The sequence below is a fragment of the Panthera pardus genome, unplaced genomic scaffold (assembly GCF_024362965.1).
Source record: "Panthera pardus isolate Hobbes unplaced genomic scaffold, ASM2436296v1 HiC_scaffold_17, whole genome shotgun sequence".
Classification (NCBI taxonomy): Eukaryota; Metazoa; Chordata; class Mammalia; order Carnivora; family Felidae; genus Panthera; species Panthera pardus.
Genome location: NW_026526732.1, coordinates 83,165,103 through 83,186,756, shown reverse-complemented (window position 1 = coordinate 83,186,756; position 21,654 = coordinate 83,165,103). Strand labels below are relative to the sequence as shown.

Below are 21,654 nucleotides of genomic sequence, written 5' to 3'. Positions count from 1 at the left end.
TGGGAGAGGGGCAGAGTGAGAGAGAGACACAGAATCCAAAGTAGGCTCCAGGCTCTGAGCTGTCAGCACAGAGCCCGATGTGGGGCTTGAACCCATGAACCGCGAGATCTGAGCTGAAGTTGGACGCTTAACTGACTGAGCCACCCAGGTGCCCCTTGGCTTAAACAATTCTTAAAAGGGAAGATGAACTTTCTACATTTATATAAAGGAATATTTAGTGCAGTTCCTGTTTGGTATCTGTAGAATAGTTGGTATTCCAATGGTGAGTCCTTTCTGGAATAACACAGTTTGTTTCTGCTTTCTTCTTGTTAAGCATCATTATTTATATTTCTACAGCATTATAAACAGCATTATAAAAATTTCTCATGCAGTATAGTATGGGAGCACATAGACTTTGGAATCAGACTGGTCTTTAAATGTTTAAAGCCATTTAACTAGTTTGGACAGGTTGATTTGCTTTTTCAGCTCACTGATCTTCATAGCACAAGGATAGAATGTCAATAGAGTTTAAATGACATGTGGTGGAGAGATTTTGTTAAGGAGAGAATTGAAGTGGGAAATTAATCCTATCACTCAACAGCAGCAAGTAATTGACCTGTTTTAGGTGTGGTTGCTGAATCCCAATCTGAAGAACTACTGAAATGTATAAAATATGGAGATTGAATATAAAGTAACTAACATAATGCCTATTCATAGTAAGTATTCACTAAATATTAGCTTTTGTAATAGCCTAGATAGAATGAAATTGTATGATCAGCCCCCTTTTTTTTTCAAGTTTTTTTAGAATTTACTTATTTTGAGGGGGACCTGAGTGGCTCAGCCAGTTAAAGCGTCCGCTTACATAGGTCATGATCTCACGGTTTGTGAGTTTGAGCCCCATCATCGGGCTCTGTGCTGACAGCTCAGAGCCTGGAGCCTGTTTCAGATTCTGTGTTTCTCTCTCTCTCTCTACCCCTCCCCTACTTGCACTTCTGTCTCTATCTCAAAAAATAAACATTAAAAAAATGTTTTTTAATTTATTTATTTTGAGAGGGAGATAGCGCAGGTGGGGGAGGGGCAGAGAGAGGGAGGACAGAATCCCAAGGAGGCTCTGCACTGTTAGCACGGAGCCCGACATGGAGCTTGAATTCAAGAAACCGTGAGGTCATGACATGAGCCGAAACCAAGAGTCAGATTCTCAACTGACTGAGCCATCCAGGTGCCTTTATATGATCATTTGTTAATGGAAACTTTTTGCTTCTGAGATTCTTAACAGGCTATATATATCAAAATCACCCAGAGCATTGACCCTCCAGTGTTAGTGTTCGTCAGAATCACCTGGAAGGTTTGATAAAAACATTGCTGGACCCTACTTCCAGAGTTTCTGATTTAGGAGATCTGGAGTGGGGCCTGATAATTTGCATTTTAAGTGTTTGCAAATGATGCTGGTTCTGCTGGTCCAGCAACCACACTTTGAGAACCATTCGTTGACTTAAGGCATTTTTTCAGAATAACTTGGGGAAAGGGCTAGGTCACAATGACTAGATAGGCCTAATTTTCCTCAGATGAATGCATCTTAATGACCAGTTGTTAGGCTAAGAGAGGATACCTGTATTTCTAATTGAGTGGGAACTGTTGATAACTGAATTCCTACCCATCTGCCCATTGCAGGGATAGGCAGTTTGTGTATATTTTTGTTAATGCATGAAATAACCCTATGACTATAAGGAAGGTTACCCAGCTAGGAAGAGACAAGTCTGTTTGATTCCTAAATGGTTATCTTTCCACAATAATGCTATTCACCAAATGCAAAAGAGATTGTATTCTTCTAACAGAAATGAAAGAGTGTGATAATCCCATTATCTTTATCCCCTGTGGCTTTTTTTTCCCCGTTTTTTAATTGTTTCTTTTGATTTGATCATGTGTCTAATTTCTTTGAGTCTGCTATGAATGTTAATTGCATATGAAAAATCATGGAGGTAGTTGGAGGCCTAGAAAATTATCTTTTTGGAAGAGAAATATATTTACTTCTGGCTTGTTACTAGGAGCATTAGCAGTCTCAGTCTCAGATCACCTTAATCCAGTGGTTCTCCAGATGTGGTATCAGCATCACTTGGGGACTTGCTAGAAATACAGATTCCTAGGCCCACCCTAGACCTAATGAATAAGAATAAACTGTAAAAGGTTGGACACAGCAATTTAATTCTGTAATTAATTATGCAAGTAATTCTGATTTACATTAAACATTTGGAACTTCCTTAATTGAACTGAAGGTTGAGATGATTAGAAGCTGGATTTCAGTCTTTACGAAGGCTATTATTCATAGCCTATCATTCTGATCCAAATTTTGAAGGTTTATGAGGCCAGTCACATATGGTAAATGTGCATCCCTGCTTTTTGTTTCTCTAGCTCTCTGTTGGAAGTTCCGACTTAGCCTCTCAGTTGCATCTTCTGGAATCAATAGATGCATCAGGGGAAAATACAAATCTGGGCTCAGGTCTCTTGTGTTTCTTGTTCCTGATCTTAGTTCTTAATTCTTCACTGCCTTCGGAGTCCTCAGCTGTCTCAAACATACATTTTTTTAGTTTGCATTTTGTCCAGGTTTTTTTCTAGTTGTTTTCAGATAATGGAAGGAAATTGATCTGCATTACTTAATGTGCCATTGCCAGAAATGGAAGAGTCTGAAGCACATGGCTGTAAAAGATTAGGAAGTAACAAAATGTCTCAAGGAGGAGAAAGTGATAAGCAGTGTGTCAAAAATAGATCTTTTTGGAATTTTGTAATGTAGATTTGCCTAAAAATAAGAATAGTGTTGGCAAAATGAACTCTGTACTCAGGAGGACTTTTTTGTGAGAGAGATTTTTTTAGGGAAATGTTAGGTTTCTATGGAGATCAATTGTGGAATAAAAGCCAAGTTCCTCTCTTCTTACAATTGTATTTTCTTGTATATGAGTGGAAAATAAAATATTAGGCCACTGATTCAAAAATAAAGTAAATAAGAGGGGTGCCTGGGTGGCTCAGTGGTTGGGCGTCCTGACTTTTGGCTCAGGTCATGATCTTATTATGGTCTGTGGGTTCGAGCCGCGCGTTGGGCTCTTTGCTGACAGCTCGGGGCCTGGAGCATGCTTCGGATTCGGTGTCTGCTTCTCTCTCTGCCCCTCTCCCACTTGTGCGCGCTCTCTCTCTCTCTGTGTGTGTGTCTCAAAAATAAACATTAAAATAAAAAAAAAAATAAATAAGAATGATTTTGAAAGTGTTGTTTTTGGGTAAATTATCACTAAGAACTGTGGACCTTTGTCTTAATGAGTCTGAAAGTAGCTTTTATTTTTTTTTTATTATTTTTTTTAACGTTTATTTATTTTTGGGACAGAGAGAGACAGAGCATGAACGGGGGAGGGGCAGAGAGAGAGGGAGACACAGAATCGGAAGCAGGCTCCAGGCTCTGAGCCATCAGCCCAGAGCCTGACGCGGGGCTCGAACTCACGGACCGTGAGATCATGACCTGAGCTGAAGTCGGATGCTTAACCGACTGAGCCACCCAGGCGCCCCTGAAAGTAGCTTTTAAATGTCTGATGTGATGAATGTAGTAAGAGTAGGTTTCTTTGTTTAAAAGAATTTTCCAAGGAATGGGCCATCCTGTTGTCACACTGTAATCTCCCCAAAGTGATTGTTGATATGCTATATATTATCACTGGCAACAATGAAAGTATCAAGACATTTCAGTTTCTGTGTTTGTATAGAAACTTTGATGCTAAGGCCAAAGTCCTTGTGTAAATTGAAATGATGACTTATTACCACATTTGGCTGTACTTGTCCTACAAATAGCAGTAGCAGGGGAAATATTTTTCTTTACTCTCAGTAAAGCTCTGTTTGAAGATAGTCTACCCTTCATGTCTTCTGTTTTTCTCTTTTAATTATCTTAAAGACCTTTGGAGACACTTAAATGAAGAGAAAATAATATGAACACCCCTGGTCCTACATATTTGTGTTCTCTTTAGGAAAAAAAAGTATTACAGTTGAATTATTCTTAAATTCATGACACTGTCATCCTTCTCTCCCGTCTCCAACAGCTGGTACTATTGTTACAGCTTTTTTAATAAGTGAGTTTTCAAACAACCATATTGTGTTTATTGACTCTTTAACATTTATGGATCTTTTTACAGTTAAATCGTCAATCTGAAATTGTTTCTACCAGTTCTGGTGACCCCTGGAAGACATGTGCGAGACGAAACAAGGCTGACAGTTTAAAACCTTTGAAAGGCAACCCAATTGGACTTAACATGTTGAGCAACAATAAGAAATTGAGGTATAGTCATTTCAGAAAAGATAAAGGGTTTGACACCAAAAATTAACTGCCTTTGTGGCCAGTTGACCCAGCCTATACTTTCACCTTTTTAGCAGTGCCAAGAGGTAAAGTTGTACCAGGGCGTGAATTCTTTGCTTTGAATTTGGGATTATGGTTGACTGCAGTGATTTTTTTGGTTCTGAATAAAAATATTGCAAGAAAATTTCCAGTAGACTGAGATTTCATTAGATGAGCTTCCTCTCATATAGTTAGTAAAATGTTGGTCATAATACTAGAAGTAGAAGGCACTGGAGGGTAGAAGGGTCATGTCTCCTTTAGGGGACACTTAATCAGGATTATCTCAAAAGGGATTTTTTTCTTTTTCTTTTTCTTTTTTTTTTTTTTTTTTTTTTTTAAGATTTCTTATTCCTCTTCCTTTTCTAGTTATAATCCTTAGGGGTTGTCCTAGTGAACCACTTTTACTGATATGATTGATTGTGCTGTTATACCTCCCAGAAATAGGATTGAAAAGCACTGTTTCAATTTCAGTTGTGTCAACTTATAGAGAGAAAACTATGGTACATGAAGGCTAAGTAACTTTGAAGTCAATGGCAGAATCAGAAGTAGAATTTGGGACTCCTGACTTTTTTTTTTCTTTTACTTTTTTTTACAGTTAGTACATTTGATTTTTATTTTGACATGTAAGAAATCTTTGTAATACAGTTTAAAAGCTTTTTTTATGTATAGTTCCTAACAGAATAAGAAAAAATATATCTGAGTTAATTTATTGGATATCTTACAGTACAGAACATTCATTTGGATTCCTGATTTCTATTCTAGTGTTCTTCTACTGTTTTATCTTCTTTCATGAATTGTATTAGAAACATTTCAGAGACAAATTCAGAAAGTGGAAAACTCCTGGTGGACAATTTAACATGGTCATTGGATTGATCTGTAAAAATACATATTTTAGCGTGGAGCTTTTTGTGTGTATGTGTTCAGATTTGAAAGGATTTATTTTGCATGTGTGTATGTAATTTTTCCTCTGTTCAAATTATTCTTTGTTTCTTGCATCTGCAGTGAAAATGTACAAAATGCATCAATATGTTCTGGAACTGTAGTTCATGGTAGACGTTTTCAACATGCTAATGTACAGACGTCACTAGTAAAAACAGCAGCCCAAAGGTAAGGATTCTAATTGCCTTTGTTTAGTATATACATACCATCCTCTTTAATACTTCTTCACTGTTTTTTTTTTGTTTTTCCTTTAACCAACTTTTTTACTTTGGGGAACTTTACTGTGTTTCCGTTGTCTGTAACAAGATATTCATGTCTCTGAAATAATTCATGTCCTAAGAATTTTATTTTATATCTGCTTTTGAACAAATCACGTTCTGTGAATAGAGACATAAATGAAAACCTTTCTGTTACATTATATTCCAGTTAAATTAATCTGATTTTACAACATTGACTGTACAACATTTGACAAGAAATCTTCAGGTGGTAGGTTTGCTCTGATAAGTAAAACTAGTTATTAGCTCATTTTAAGATTTATTGGATTTCATAGTTTCAAAACAAATCACATTATTAGCTTTCATTGGAAAAATTTTGTGTTTTAATAGTTTTAGTAGATTTGGATGTTCTCATTGATCATGAAAGTAATACTTAAACCTTGAAATAATGAAAGTAACAGTGGGGAAAGCTTGGTGTTTTAAGTGCTTTGGAGGTTTTTCATAACCATTTTTTGAATGGTTATGAAATTTCAGTTCAATTTCAGTTCTGGGTCCATTTCAATCGACTAAGAAATTTTTAGGCTTCAACAATAAAATAAATAATCTAAATTTTTGCCTTATGAATAGTTGTGTAAAATGTTTTTATGAATAGTAAAATTTGAAGATTTGGTATATATGTTCTTCATTTTTTAAAAATGTCAGTCGAGATTATTGCTCATTCATAAAATGTGTCCTGACTCTTAGAAACCGTTGCTATGTTTGCTATGTACATAGATAGATTGGCTATAGCATAATAGATTTTCAGCCTAAAAACCTTAAATCTTTCTCGTACTTTCAGATAATAAAATCTTTTGCTTAAATGTATTATTTTATCATAGTTTTCACATATTTGAGAAATACAACTAAAAAGACCAAAAGAGAAATTACTGCACATACCAAAAACTTGTCTTATCTTACTGTAAAGTACACAAATCAAGCTCTCTAGCCAACATGTGGCACAAACATGAGAATAAATAATAAAAGGAGGGTAATTAGTAGAGAGGCAAAAAGGAGAGACACTATTTTCACACACTGATCACACTGATAGAATCCAATGCTGACAAAGATTTGTCTTTTTTCTGAAATGTGGTCCATGTTGAAATACTCATCTATAATTTATAATTAAGTGATACGTTCTGCAACCAAAATTATTGTTGCTTTTGAACTTATTTTTTAGTTTGGAGTTATTTGCAGTGTGACCTAGTTTCTCCATACCTCCTTTCATCATTGTTAATGTTAAAAAACTGATTTCAGTCTGGAAATTGGTTTGTGTTTTGTTTTATTCTAGGTCTTGGCACCTATTATACCTTGCATATGTATTATTGTTCATCTGCATAAAAGGCTAGATTCTGTTAATAGGAAATGGCATTTACTAGTAAAATATTGTTTCTTTAAAACCAAACAAACCTGAATTAGTTTATAGAGAAACAATCCTGAATGAAAATACTTGTTCTTACAACTAGGGGCAGTAAGGAAAACTGAAAAGTCATGTCAGCAGGGCAGATTGTATTTATGTTTGTCTCTTATTTACAGAATAAACATTTCTTATGCTTACTAAAGTGTGATTGTCGTTAAAAAGATTTTGACATTCAAAAACAGGTCACTGGGAGTTTTCCCAATTTTCTTCCTTCAAAATCATTGAGTGATTTTATGTTACATACTAGACATAGATGAGGTACAGAATAGTCAGAGGTGAATATAGCAAAGTCCTTGCCTTCCCACTCAAGTTTGATTAGGGTAGAGGACAGAAAGACAAGTAAACAAATGATTACATGGTAAGTGCAGTGTAGTAGACACAGTTTGTGTAGTGCTATTTACAGAGAAGGAGGCAGTGAAGAATTCACAAAGGAAGTAGTAAAGAAGCTTTTTTTTTAATGTTTATTTATTTATTTTGAAAGAGAGAGAGAGCATGCGGAGGAGGGGCAGAGAGGGAGAGAATCCCAATCAGGCTTTGTGCTGTCAGCACAGAGCCAGCGGATGCAGGGCTTAATCTCACACACCCTGGGATCATGACCAGAGCCAAAATCAAGAGTCAGGCACTCAACCAACTGAGCCCCCCCAGGTGCCCCCAAAGAAGCTTTTGAGTGTACTCATTAGAAAAGACTCCATGCAGTAGGAACCACATCTCCAAAGGCATGAAGAAAGCTTTCACCAAAACGGTTACCACGAAACTTTTGGTTTTAACTAGTATAGTGTTGGCACAGTTATCATGCTTCAGATGAGGTGAGCACCCTGGTTTTTACTGGCTTTTACAGTTTCTCCTAATTTTTCCTATTTTCTCAACTCTTAATTTGAAATTAAAGGAAATGCCATAAGCTGGTAATTCACATACACAGTCCTCTTGGGGAGAGTGGTATAATTTGTCTTTTAAAAGTAAATCATACCTGCATTTTGAATAATTTGCAGTTGTTTAGTAAGATGTGGGAACAAGTACATCACACCTTTTTAATCCAAAGGGAATAAATGAAGATTGTTAAAATATCTGATAAGATTACTACTATTAGAACTACTCTTTGGGAGAACATTAGGATTTTAATCTATTTTCTTACTGCTACTACAAATGTTAATATAAGTTATATTTAAAAGAGGTTGTTTGTATACTAATAGTGATGAAGGAGGGTAGTCTTAGTATGGAAAAATGAAATGCAGAAATTAAAAGGTCTATATAACTCTATACCATCTCCACCCCTAACTTCAGTGAGACTTGCTAAAAGAAAACATTTACTGGTTTATGTTTTATTTACATTTTCACTTGTTTTTGTTTTTGTTTTTTATTAAGGATAGGTGAAAAGACTTGTAAGGACCATAGGGGAAAATGAATGTCTACAAAAGCATATATAATCCATAAATGGGAAAATGGGCTCCTGGAATAAGCAAGATTTAATTATTAATGAAAAGCACCACTTTGAAAGAATTTTTGAAGTCTTAAATCAGGTCATGGATACCAGAATCAATCAGTCTCTCTTTTTTCCTTCCTTTTTAAAAAATTTTAAGAACACTAGTACAGCACTAGTTCAAGAATGAAATAGTCCAACAAGAATGTAAGTTGACATTTTTACAAAGTCCTACATTACTAATAATGGCTTCCCTATCCATTTTTTAAAAACTTTTTTTTCTTTTTTTTTTCTAATATATATGCTCCTCCAGTGCAGGACTTGATAATAAACACATATTGAGGAATTTTATACAAGTACAGTGACTTATAAATTAAATATCTTATCATAATAAATGCATTTTCTTCAAGGATAAGAGAAATGAGCATGGGCATATGTATATTTTTTTGTTTTGTTTTTTGTTTTCTTCCTAACTCCCTTGGTTTATTGGAAAGAACCAAACCTGTTTCTACTGCTACTCTGTCTTCTACTTATTTCCTTTACTCTATACAGGTGAGTTTATAAAACAAAAACGATAGACTACTAAACTCTTCTCACTTCTTGGGCACAACAATGTAGAGCTAGAAATGGCTATATTAGGTGTTAATGCCTAACTTTGAGTTTTCATTTTAGTTTTCCTGAAGCTCCAGAAGAAATAAATATATAAGATAAGCTGGACTTAAAGTTTCATGTTTATATTTTATTTACTTTAATAGGGGTGTAGTAATATTCCCTCAGTTTTTTGTTATTTTTCTAACATAAATTTATTTTATAGAGATCATCCTTTTTTTTAATGGTAGAGATAAAATTTCAAATATGGTATTCATGTAAGCTTATAATTCTTTACTATTGAAATTTAAAAAAAAATAGGTCTTTTCAGTGTTGTTTGTATAAACCCACATTACTATTTTTTCCTCTTAATTTACTATGATTAATGTTTTACTTGTTCCACGTTATTGGAATGTGAGAGTTTATATGGGGACTCGGGGAGTTTGTAAACTATGTTTTGCTTACAGTTTTGAATATTTTGTTCATTTTATAATAAATAATTCTAGGTTATGAATCTTATTCTAAATTGAAGGTTTTTGTAATTTTACTATTGAGTAATTGATATTGATAGCTTTTTAGGTTTTCCTTGAATGTGGAGAAGGGTGGACCGGTTATAAATTGTATTTTTGATTGGAGGCCATGATTTTAAATCCAAGGCCTTTCCTTGTGTCTAAAACCATATGCTGCTGTATTTAATCTATGGCTTTTATCCAAAAGTTCCAACTTAAAAAAATTTTTTTTTCTTATTCAGAAGCTGATTATCACACCTGATAACAGAATTGGAACCACTAAAAATTTATAACTTTCAGAAAATTTTATTGTTCTTTGAAGACAATATAACTACTCTAAACCTATCATCAATTGGTTGATGGTTAAATAAAGCTCTCCCAAGAATCTTTCATATCTTTGTACATCCTTTTTTCTTAAATATGTTTAGATATAAATTTTCTATATTAACAAAAACTTAAAAATAATTTACTTATCTGACAAGATTCAAAACTTAGTATATAGTATATATATAATGTGTTTAAAACAAATTAATCACATCAGAGTTTTGCCTTATTGACCGCAGTTACTAAAACTACAATGATATATCAAAAATGAGGTCTTGCCTCTTACATTTTTTTTCTTTTTCATGTTTTAAGCAGTCTGGACCAAAAGGAAAGGTAAGCTTAATATTGATGAAATTAGAGCATGGATATAACAGTAAGATACCAGATTATTTATATGCTTTGAAAAATATCCATTGAGTTCATCATTAAAGTTTATTTATTATTTTAATAAAAGGAAATATTGATGGTAGAACATGATATTTGACTTTGGTGGCTAGTGTTTCACCATAATTCTCAATATGGTTATATATTTACATTGATAGGACTACTTTGCTTTTACTGATATACTTTTGTTTTTATACTTTTTTAGATAGAGTTGAGGGGGAAGTGGAATTAGAATGCCTTAAATGTAGAGTTAAAACTCTAAACATCAATGTATGCCTATTCTGACCCAAAACAATTTTATGATTGCTGATTGTTCACTTTGTAATAACATTGGCAGGCACGTGTCCTTTAGCAGAAGTGTTGAATGATATAAATAACTTCAAAATAATTTTTTAAGAATGCACAGTTGTTTAATTACATAATTTTAACTCTATAGTTTCTTTAAAGGTGTATAGAAAGTAAAGAGGACAACTTGTATTATTTTATAAAATGCATATATTCCCCCTTACTGAACACCACAGTTCTGAATTATAAAGATGATCCTGTCAACAAAAAATTTAGTCATATTTTATAATTCTGAAATACTTCACAATTCTTACATGTTTTAGGTGAATGGATTGGGCAGATATTTTAATCTACTGGGGAAGAAAAATTATTTTCTCATTATGTTTATTTTTCTCTTTGAAGCATTATTTTCTGTCAGATATAGATGGGTCATTATATCTTTAAAATTTTTAACTCATAAGTGCTACATATTTTTTTGAAATCCATTAATAAGATTTTTAAAATATAATTGCTAAAGAATATACATTAACTCTTTATACAGTCATAAACAAAACAGACTCATTTTATGTAAATACTTTCCTGTATGCTATAGTAGATAAAATGTAAGTACTCTAATATTCTCACAATAATATAAAGATCTTAAATTATTCTGTTTTTCACAATAACTTTGTAGGGTTTATGCTGATTTTTTGCACTGTTTTGGCTTATGCATATTTCTGTAGTGGAAATTTATTCATTGATACATTCAGCAAATGTTTTCAATGACTTTATGTGCCAGGCACTATTCTAGGGGCAGACAGAAATCCCTACCCTCTTGGAATAATACTGGAACGGGAGTCAGAAGATGTGGAATTAAGTAACCAGCAGTATCAGGCACATAACTTACTGTAAAATGAGGATAATAATATTTGCCCGATTTTAAGGAGATTTGTGAGGAACAAGTGAGATAATGATTTAAAACTGACTAAACTATAAAATTTGAAATTTCTTTAAGTAATAGATGATGGGAAAAAAAAGTAATCTTGACATTCTGTCAGTCTCTTGTACTAAAATTACTGCCAGGGATTAGATATGAAGCAGCTACTCTTTATAAAAAACTTGTAATGAATATACCTGAGTGCTTTATTCAGCAGCATAGTTATCTTTAGGTTGAATTTAGCCCATTAATCTTTGGATCCTTACCTAAAATTATTTTGTGTTTATCTTCGTTGGAGATTAGCTGAGAACTTTTGCGATAGTACATTTTACTTTGTGAATTCTTTTCACATAAGCCTTTTTGTTCCCTTCATGTGAACACTAAGCTACATCTTTTTTCTGATCTTTAAAGAGTACTAGAAGGTCCTTTATCTTTATCCCTCAACACATGAGAGACTATAAATTTTTGAACTAAATTATTTATAAGAGAATGGTTTAATAAACAAAAAATAGATACTTGTGGAAGGTAAGTCTTTTCCAGGCTTTTTTTCATTTGTGTACTGAGCACAGTGAGGTGTGCTTTGAGTTTGAAACTAGGCTGGAATAAATAATAAATAGCAGTATTAATATCTAGAGCTTGAAAAACTTCAAAAAATTGCTGCCATTTTGTTGTTGTTGTTGTTGTAGGTGACTTTGACAACTTGAATGACTCGACTTCCTTTCTGACTCATGGACAGATAGGTTCTAAATACAGTATATTTGGTAGCACCAGTAACCTAGAATATTTAATCTGGTATTAGAACTGGTTTTTCCTCCCTAGGTAAAGAATCTGTTGGCCCATTATGAAACTGAAGCATGCAGTGATTTTCCAATTTAAAATTTTTAAAAATACTTATTATTTATTAGTGTAAAAAGTATGTGGATATTGTAGAGAATTTTGAAGCATCAATAAAGTACAAAGATGAATAGAATACATCGAAAGAACATAGGTAAAATACTAGAAATGTTTGCATAAAGAGTATGTTTGAAAGATAAGTATTATAGAGATTTTATAATTTTCTGAAGGCTCTCAAAATAGAAAATTATATTATTAGGATCCTGATGCATTTCTTTTTCAATGTTTTTTTTCTGTGTGCTTTTTAATATATGCATTTCACCTAAATGCATCATAACATTTTTCACTTTTATTTATTAATTCATAAGCTTTTATTAATTCATTAAAAAAATTTTTTTTAACGTTTATTCATTTTTTGAGACAAAGAACACGAGCAGGGGAGGGGCAGAGAGAGAGGGAGACACAGAATCCAAAGCAGGCTTCATCCAGGCTTTGAGCTGCAGCACAGAGCCCAAAATGGGGCTTGAACTCACGAACTGTGAGATCATGACCTGAGCTGAAGTCAGACACTTAACTGACTGAGCCACCCAGGCGCGCTTAAGTTGACTTTTAAAAATGATTTTTAATGAATGCATAATAGGTTATCCTGCAGGTATTCATAATTTATTTACTCATTACTTCATGACTTTTATATATGACACATTCAAGTACAACTTTGTGTATAAATTTCTAAATGATTCTCTTAAGATAAATTCTCTGTGAAAGGATTCTTTGGACTAGGTTACAAATATTTTTAATGCTCTTGATAAGTGCTATTAAATTGTTGAGAGAGATGGTACCAATTTATTATAGTATTATAAATTGCTGTCTAAAGATATCTGAAAATAAAATTGCATTTAGATGATACTGTCTTCCTTATAAGAGTCGTCTGAAACTTTAGAAATAATAAAGTTGAGCAAGATGGTAGGCTACAAGACTAATAGTATTAATAGTTTCCTTCATTCAACTCTGATCAATTGGAGTATGTATTGGAGAGACCAAAATTTTATTTACAGCAACAATTAAATATCCAGTAATAAAGTTAATAGTTATAAAGCCTTTATAAATGTATCTAAAGATGTACTCGAGACCTCTATTACATTCTTTATTAGTTTACTCCTTAAATGCAATTTTAGACAAAATCTCAGTGACTTTGTTGTCATTTTAAGAAATTTGATCAGTTAATGCTAAAGTTCGTTTAGGAGAGTAAATATTTGAGAATAGCAATAGACTTTTTGTTTTTAAAGAATAAATGGAGGAAGAGAAGAATGATTTGCCTTTCCACATAAAATGTATTGAAAAGAAAACAGTGATTGAATATGGAAACTCTAGAAGACTAGGAAGAAGGAGAATAAACAGTCTAGAGTCTGGGTATATTGTTTCCAACCAAGATGTCCAGTCAATAAATATAAACAAATTTGCAGTGTCTTATTTTTTTTTTTTAATGTTTATTAGAGAGAGAGAGTCAGAGTCCCAGGCAGGCTCCACGCTCAGCACAGAACCTCATGCAGGGCTTGATCCCATGACCATGACATGAGATCATGACCTGAGCTGAAATCAAGAATTGGTTGCTTAACTGACTGAGTCACCCAGGCGCCCCTGCAAGTGTCCTTAAATGCCTGAATTATGATATTTGCACCTTGGGTGAAAAATTAGTATTTTGGATTTTTGCATGGTGGCTAGTAGTGGCTCAGTTTTTACCAACACAACCATTCTTTATACAGTTATTTTATACAGTTATTTAACCTGATAAATGGACTCCTGACTGCATACAGCCTTTTAGATATACACGTTTATTCATTCCAAATATTTATCAAGTGCTTGCTATGTTCTAGCCATAAGGATATAGTGATGAACAAAAAGGACAAGATCCCTGCATTCCTGTGGTTTACAAATTTTATGGGCAAAGACTAATAATGAACAAGTAAAACATGAAATAATAAGTTCTATGTAAAGAGTATAATTGAGTGATGTTACAGAGAGTGACAACATGGTTTCTTTAGATTGCATGTTCAGAGAAACTTTTTATTAGGAAGCTAACATTTTAAGCAAGGACTAAATGAAGAGTCAGCATGCCATGATCACAGAGATAGCTTTTCCAAATAGGGAAGAGAAGGTGCTAAGATAGTTTTACAAGAATGAGTTTGGTGTGTTCAAGGAAAAGAAAGAATGACCCCTATTGCTGGAGTTTGGGGAGCAAAGGAGAAAATGTTATACCATGTGGGTTTGGCAAGGTCAGCTAGGACCTAGGTCTTAAAAGGCTTTGTAAGGTGATCTGAAAAGTTTCTTTTTTTTTTTTTTAAGTTTATTTATTTATTTATTTTGAGAGCAGGAGCGAGAGCGACAGAGAGAGGGAGGGAGAATGAATCCCAAACAGGCTCCACACTGTCAGCATGGAGCCTGATGCAGGGCTTGAACTCACAAACCTTGAGATCATGACCTGAGCCAAAATCAAGAGTCAGACGCTTAACTGACTGAGCCACCCAGGCACCCCTTTGAGAGTTTTGGTTTTTTTTTAATGTTTATTTATGAGTGTGTGCATGTGTGCACGTGCACCAGAGGGGCGGAGAGAGAGAATCCCAAGGAGACTCCTGTGCTGCCAAGTGCAAGCCCAATGCAGGATGCAGTCTCATGACCTGCACAAGATCATGACCTAAGCCAAAATGAGAGTTGGACGCTTAACTGACTGAGCCACCCAGGTGCCCCAATCTTTGAGAGTTTTTAAAAAACAATCTTTTGTATATGATTTATAATTTGGTACAATAAACAACTTCAGTGGAATTTAATTAAGAGTAAGCATGTTCTACTTTCCAAATATCAATGTGCTGGAAAGGAAAATCAATGTAGTCTATGACTACATATTCAAAACTATCTCAGCAAAATGTTGGGAGTTGAGGAGGTAGAAAAGTAGAAATAAAAGGAATCTTAAGGCCTTTTTCTGGGAGAGTTGGGAGGGGTAGAAGTAACAGGATTTTAAAGACCTCATCTCATTAGGGATGCAATAGAACATCTTGCTTGAATAAATGTTTGGAATCTTGATAACGTGTTAACAGAAATATGTAATTGGAATAAAGGTTGAGAGAGGAAAGGTAACTATTTGTTAAATTAATTAGGGAGGGAAAACAAATGAATAGTAATTATGTAAACCAGTAAAAATAGGGGAAAAGAGGAAACTGAAATATATACAAATATTAAAAAATGATAGGTAATAAAGATGAAAGGAAAACGTGAACTCTGTCAGTTGTTACAGTAATTGTGATCAGGTTGAATATATTTAATAGCAGACAAATTGGTTGGATTAAACCCAGTTATACTATGTCGTTTCTAAGAATCAGACATTAACAATCTATAAGGTAAAGGGTATTTAGAATCACAAAAGGTGAAAACAGCATGAGTTAATTTTAATAACAAGATGGAATTAGGAATTAGAAGTACTAAATAGGAAAGGCACCTGTGTGACTCAATCAGATAAACGTCTGACTCTTGATCTTGGCTCAGGTCATGATCTCACAGTTCGTGAGTTCAAGCCCTGTGTCAGGCTCCACACTGACAGTGCAGAGCCTGCTTGGGATTCTCTCTCTCCATGCCCCCCCCCCAAACTAGATAGATCGATCTCTCTCTCTCTCTCTCTTTCTCTCTCCCTCTCCCTCCCTCTCTCAAAATAAATAAAATAAACTTTTTTTTTTTTTAGAAGAAGTATGAAAAAGGAAAAAGCATGTAACAGGCATAGTCTATAAAAGTATAACAACTTAACATATAAAATGTCCCTAAATATTTAAAATGCAAGAAGTTCTTAGAGTATAGCTGTGGGAGATTTTTAGTATATCTCAGAAAATTACACCAATTTATGAATTTAACATGAGTTTGGAATAATGAATTTTAACATTTGAATATGAATACATTTATTTCATAGAAATGTACATCTTATAGATCAGTTAGAGCAATGAAAAGATTAATAAAATGAGCTATAATTAAAACCAAGCAAAAACCAAGACAAAAACTCAGCACCTAGATCCTGGTTTCTAATACCACTCTCTAAGAAAAAGAACGTGGAGAAATGGCTGATTTTAGGGATGGGGTAGGGAAAATACAAAATGAGTGTGGAGTGTCCTGTATTGTTAAAAACCAAGCAAGTACTCAAAAAACAAAAGGGTATTTGCTTCAACAGCACATATACTAAAATTGTAACATTAAAGAGATTTTCAAGGCCCTTTGTAAAAAGGTGACCTGTGGATTATGAAGCATTCTATATGTCTGTAAATTTTACATTATATGTATTTTATCAGAATTTAAAAAAAGAACTGACATCACATCAAGCAAGTGGACAAAGGAGCCAACTGAAAGCACTCCCAAAGACCAAAACTAAAACAATTGGATTATAATCTGAAGTATAAAATAAATACCCATATATCTTATTGATAAAAATTGGTTGAATAAATGAATCATTTATTTACTCAAATTATCCTAGGGTTTTACAAGCTATTTAAAATGAATTGAAGGAAATGGACAGTTGTTTATTATAGAATTCCAAATAATCTGCGTAGATATTCCACTCTTCAGGAAGTGGGGTTTATCTACCCTCATCCCTTTTGTGGGCTGGCCTGACTGATTTGTTTATTTCCAAACAGAGTGTTGAAAGGGAAAAATAGTAACTCTAGAATGGAGAAATCTGGCAACCACTACCTTAGCTAAATGATCAAGGTTAACATCACCAGTGATAAATCGTATTGATATTATGTACTTCCTGATGTGATGTGATGAGAGGGGCACTTCAGCTCTGCAGTAACCTTCCCCCTAAATTCATAACGTTGGTCTAATCATTAGAAAAACATCAGAGTGACCAAGGTTGAGGGGCCTTGACAGTTCTCTTCTAAAGTGCCACTGTCATGAAACATCATGTAAGACTGAGAAACAGAGGAGCCTAAAAGAGACATGACAATTAAATGAGGTGGATCCTGGAACAAAAAGATATTTGTGGAATAGCTGGTGAAATTCAGGTAAAATTTGGCATTTAGTTATAGTAGTGTACCAGTGTTGGTTTCTTTTTTTGACGTATGTATGATGATGCTGAAGGTGTTAACTTTAGGAGAAGCTGGGTGAGGAATATAATTCTGAATTGTCTTTAACTCTCATGTAAATCTAAAATTATTCCAAAATTAAATTTATTTTAAAAACCTTTCAGAGCTGAGGCCTATCTAACCTCTAATAAAGCAAAGCATTTTGATGTTATTTCAGTAATTCTGTACAGAAGAAAAAAAGCTTTCCAATTGTTTTTACAGGTTGTAAAATGTTGAGTTCATGAGGTGGGTTGTTGTTTTTTTTTTTTTAACTATACAAACAGAAACCCTCCCAAGCAAAAAAATCCTCCCACCTTGTAGATAACAGATGACAAAGAAGCTTCTGTGCTTCTGCTTGGTTTGAGGGAAAGAAATATCCACTGGTAAATTAAATCCTAGACTTGAGCTTCATACTGGCTTGGAGTTTGAAATGTTAGTATCTGTAGAGTGATAGCACCCTCAAACTAAGAAATTAGTATAAAATTTGGTTTTTGATCACCTAACAATTTTTTAAAAACTAAAAATTAAAGAACACAAGATAGTTTATGGCTAGAAAGTTTCTAAAAATTTTCTTGTTAAAGTAATGCTACTTTTGTCCTGAAATCCTTGTATTGTTATATTAAACTTTACAGTATGCTTTTATTTCTGAAATTTATTTATACACTATTTAAAAGAAAAATTAGTTTCCCCTATTTATATAAGGAAATATGGAGCAAATATTCAATACATTATGGCTATTAAAATCTGGGAATTTTGGTAAAAAAACACAGACTAGTTTATTAACATTACAATACATGATAAAGTCACGGATATTATATGATGTATTCTGTGTGGTGTTTGTTCCCCATTAGCAGGCATAGTTCAGTGCACTGTGTCAGATTGCAAAAAACATGGTGCATTCAGTGCAGCATTTTCACCAACCCCTGCACATGTATGATTGGTTGTCTCAGATGATTTATGTCAGTTATTACTGAGTAAACCTGTGTTTATAGCATACCCCGGAATAAGTCATCAAACAGGTTCAAAGTACAAAATCTAAAATATCTATTTTCAGATTTTGTGCCCATTCTCTGTCAAATAATTATTTTCTGTATTGATAATCCTTAGTATTTAAGAATGTATACTATTTGTGTTATTCACTATTTTACCATAATAGTATCATTGTATTTTGCTTTAGATTCATTGCCTCTGTTGCATTTTAAAGTTGATATCTTTATTTTTCCAAGCAAATAATTATAAAAATTAAAGATTAAAAGAATGAATTATCTGCTTTAAAGATAAGACTATATTATATTCCCTTTAGTGTGAAAGTATATGAACTATAAAACCATGAGTTTTAAGTTTAATAAAATTAGCTAAAAACCTATCTTCTTCATAGTGCTAGTACTACTACTATCTCTAAGGCAAATTCTTATCTTCACAACTTATGTCCTCATGAATCTAAAATTTTGTCAGGGTAGACATTGCCCAGTTGTACAAAAATGCAGCTCAAAAATGAAAATTCCATTACTTATCAATATTGATGCAATTTCCAGATTTCAGATTCTGGCATTGCTATTCAATAGTTGTGTGAATATAGGCAAGTTAATTAACTTTATTGTGCCTCCATCTCCTCTATAAAGTGCTAATAATAGTATATACTTCGTAAGGTAATTGTGAAGATTCAAGTACTTGATAGATATAAAGCACTTAGAACAGTACCTGGCACATGATGCTCACTATCTGCTAACTCACATTACAAACACACTACTATCCTTACTCTTTACTGTTTTCTTCTTGTGTCATTTTCTTATCTTCTTTTTTAATTTAGGTCCTTTGACTATTATAACATAAGAATATAAAATTCTTTTAGAAAAATTTCTTTAGAATTTTAATTTACTTAATTATATTACTCCGATAGGTATTGATCACCAGTGTGAATGAATTTACAAATAATAGAATAGCCTCTTTTATTTTTAATTCCCTGGTTAAGTAAAATGGGAATATGTTAGAAGTTTTTATTTAGGGTGAGTAAGTAGATATTGTAGTTCCCAGGCTTATTGCACTTTTTGTAAATCTTGAATGCTTCCATCCCACAACTACCTATAGGTTTTTGGCTTTACCCCCAAATTAGTGTGTATTTGGATTTATGTGGTATTTTAGGATCTTTATTTTCTGAGGATTATGTTCAAAATCCTGAAAATTGATTGTATATAAAGTGACAGTGTAATTTGATGTATTTTTTCAAGTATAATTATATCTCCATAATATAGTGTAAGAATAAGATACTTGTTTCATATTGCTGGTTTGGGACATAACATTTTTTGTGCTGTTTTTGAAATTGTCCTCAAAGCCAATATCCTAATCATCATTTATTCCTCTAGTTGTTGATATGTTTTTAATTACTTAGAAACATTTACAGCAAAATTGGGCAAATTGGACATTTTTTTTTAAATTTTTTTTAAACGTTTTATTTATTTTTGAGACAGGGAGAGACAGAGCATGAACAGGGGAGGGTCAGAGAGAGGGAGACACAGAATCCGAAACAGGCTCCAGGCTCTGAGCTGTCAGCACAGAGCCTGACGCGGGGCTCGAACTCACGGACCGCAACATCATGACCTGAGCTGAAGTCGGCCGCTTAACCGACTGAGCCACCCAGGCGCCCCAAATTGTACATTATTAAATAGCGGATTTTTTTAATTCAAAAAATGTGTGACAATGAAGTATTACATGCTCTTGTTTTTAATGTGTTTTATAAATTGTGATGGCAGTTTCAAAAGAAAACTAAAGTTTTGTACATTGAGGGAATAAATATATAACATTGGTGACTACTTTGAAAGGACAATAATAACTTGGATCCATTTATTAAATATTTGTATGAAAGTTTGCAGTGGGGTCTGATGGATTAAGAGTCCATCTAAAATGTAGTCTAAAATGTAGTCACTGTTCTTAAAGATCTTACAATTTAGTAGGGTTTAGCATATTTGTATCATACAGTTTTATTATTTTATAGTATTTTTTTATACGGCAAGGAAGCTGTGGTTTGCCTTTTTTGGGGGGGGTTACTTTTAATAAACACATTGTAAGTGATTCCGCACCTTTTTGTTCTGAAAATATATTTTTCTGTTAGAATAATCTATGTAAATTTCCTTTTTTAGGAAAGAATATCCACCTCATGTCCAAAAATTTGAAAATAATTCTGTAAGGTTGAGTCGGCCTCAAGGTGTCGGTAAGTGTACAGTTTTATTTATTAACACCTGTGAAGGGTTTTGAATAGTTGTATGAAAGAAAGGTAGAAATAGAGATATGACACTGGTTTTAGAATATTCCCAAGTATAATAGAAATACACAGAAAAGCATTTTTTGAACTGATTTGAAGTTTTACTTACCTGTGACCTAACATTTTCGGGGAATAGTTACATACTGAAGAGATTACAGTTTGAAATCTTTTTTTTAATTAGGATTTGCACTAAATTCAGGATCCACATATTAACTGTAGATGGATTATAGCTTCAAAATTGTGTTTGGGTGAACTATATTATAATCTTGTATAATGTAGTTTTCTTGCTTTAAATGGTTATGGTCCTAAAATTTAGAACATATTCGGCAACCACTGAATTTTAAAGAGACCATACCTGATACAATTATGTTAATAATAGATGTGGAGAAAAAAAGTTGTGGGTAGAAATTTTTGTTTTTATTGACATAATCTATTAATATACTAATATTAGTGCAAAAATAAAGGCAAATAATATTTACAGAAAATGTTTCACCATCAAATTGATTTTCGTTATCTAGAATAGTGATTTTTTAAAAACATGTATTTTTTAATGTTTATTTTTGAGAGAGAGAGCGAGAGAGAGAGATAACGACAGAGAGGGAAGGAGGGAGGGAGGGGCAGAGAGAGGGGGACAGAGGATTTGAAGCAGACTCTATGCTGACAGCAAAGAGCCCAATGCAGGGTTTTATCTCACTAAGCATGAGATCATTACATGAGCCAAAGTCAGACTCTTAACCGACTGAGCCACCCAGGCACCCCTAGAATATTGAGTCTTAATCTGTGAGTTTGTCCCAGTCCTTTACTTGCTTAAACCATAGCACTGCTTATTCTTATCCAAAATCTAATTGATTTAAACAGCTGAGTTTTCCTGATAGCTAAGAGTTTGTTTTTTAAAGCATCTATATTCTTTTCTACTCTTGAGTGGAAATCTTTTATTTGTTTATTGAACATGGCCCTATTTTATAAAGAGAATATCCCAAACTCCTGTTCATCCTTTTTTTTTTTTTTTTAAGTTTATTTATTTATTTTGAGGGAGAGAGAGAGAGCATGAGCATGTGTGCAAACATGAGCAGAGGAGGAGCAGAGAGAG

The 21,654-nt window shown here is 33.4% G+C and overlaps 1 protein-coding gene across 7 annotated transcripts in view; it reads left to right on the top strand.

The window, feature by feature from the left end:
- The window catches only part of SENP6 (SUMO specific peptidase 6), a 116,674-nt gene that overhangs the window by 30,274 nt on the left and 64,746 nt on the right, over positions 1 to 21,654 (top strand). For 5 of the 7 annotated variants that reach the window (XM_053904714.1, XM_053904712.1, XM_019442683.2 and 2 more), the window contains 4 exons: positions 4,143 to 4,285; positions 5,345 to 5,449; positions 10,103 to 10,123; positions 20,443 to 20,513. In XM_053904714.1, coding sequence (XP_053760689.1) covers positions 4,143 to 4,285; positions 5,345 to 5,449; positions 10,103 to 10,123; positions 20,443 to 20,513 — 340 coding nt within the window. The remainder of the gene's footprint in view (positions 1 to 4,142; positions 4,286 to 5,344; positions 5,450 to 10,102; positions 10,124 to 20,442; positions 20,514 to 21,654) is intronic. The other 2 variants (XM_053904711.1, XM_019442684.2) reach the window with 2 other exon arrangements.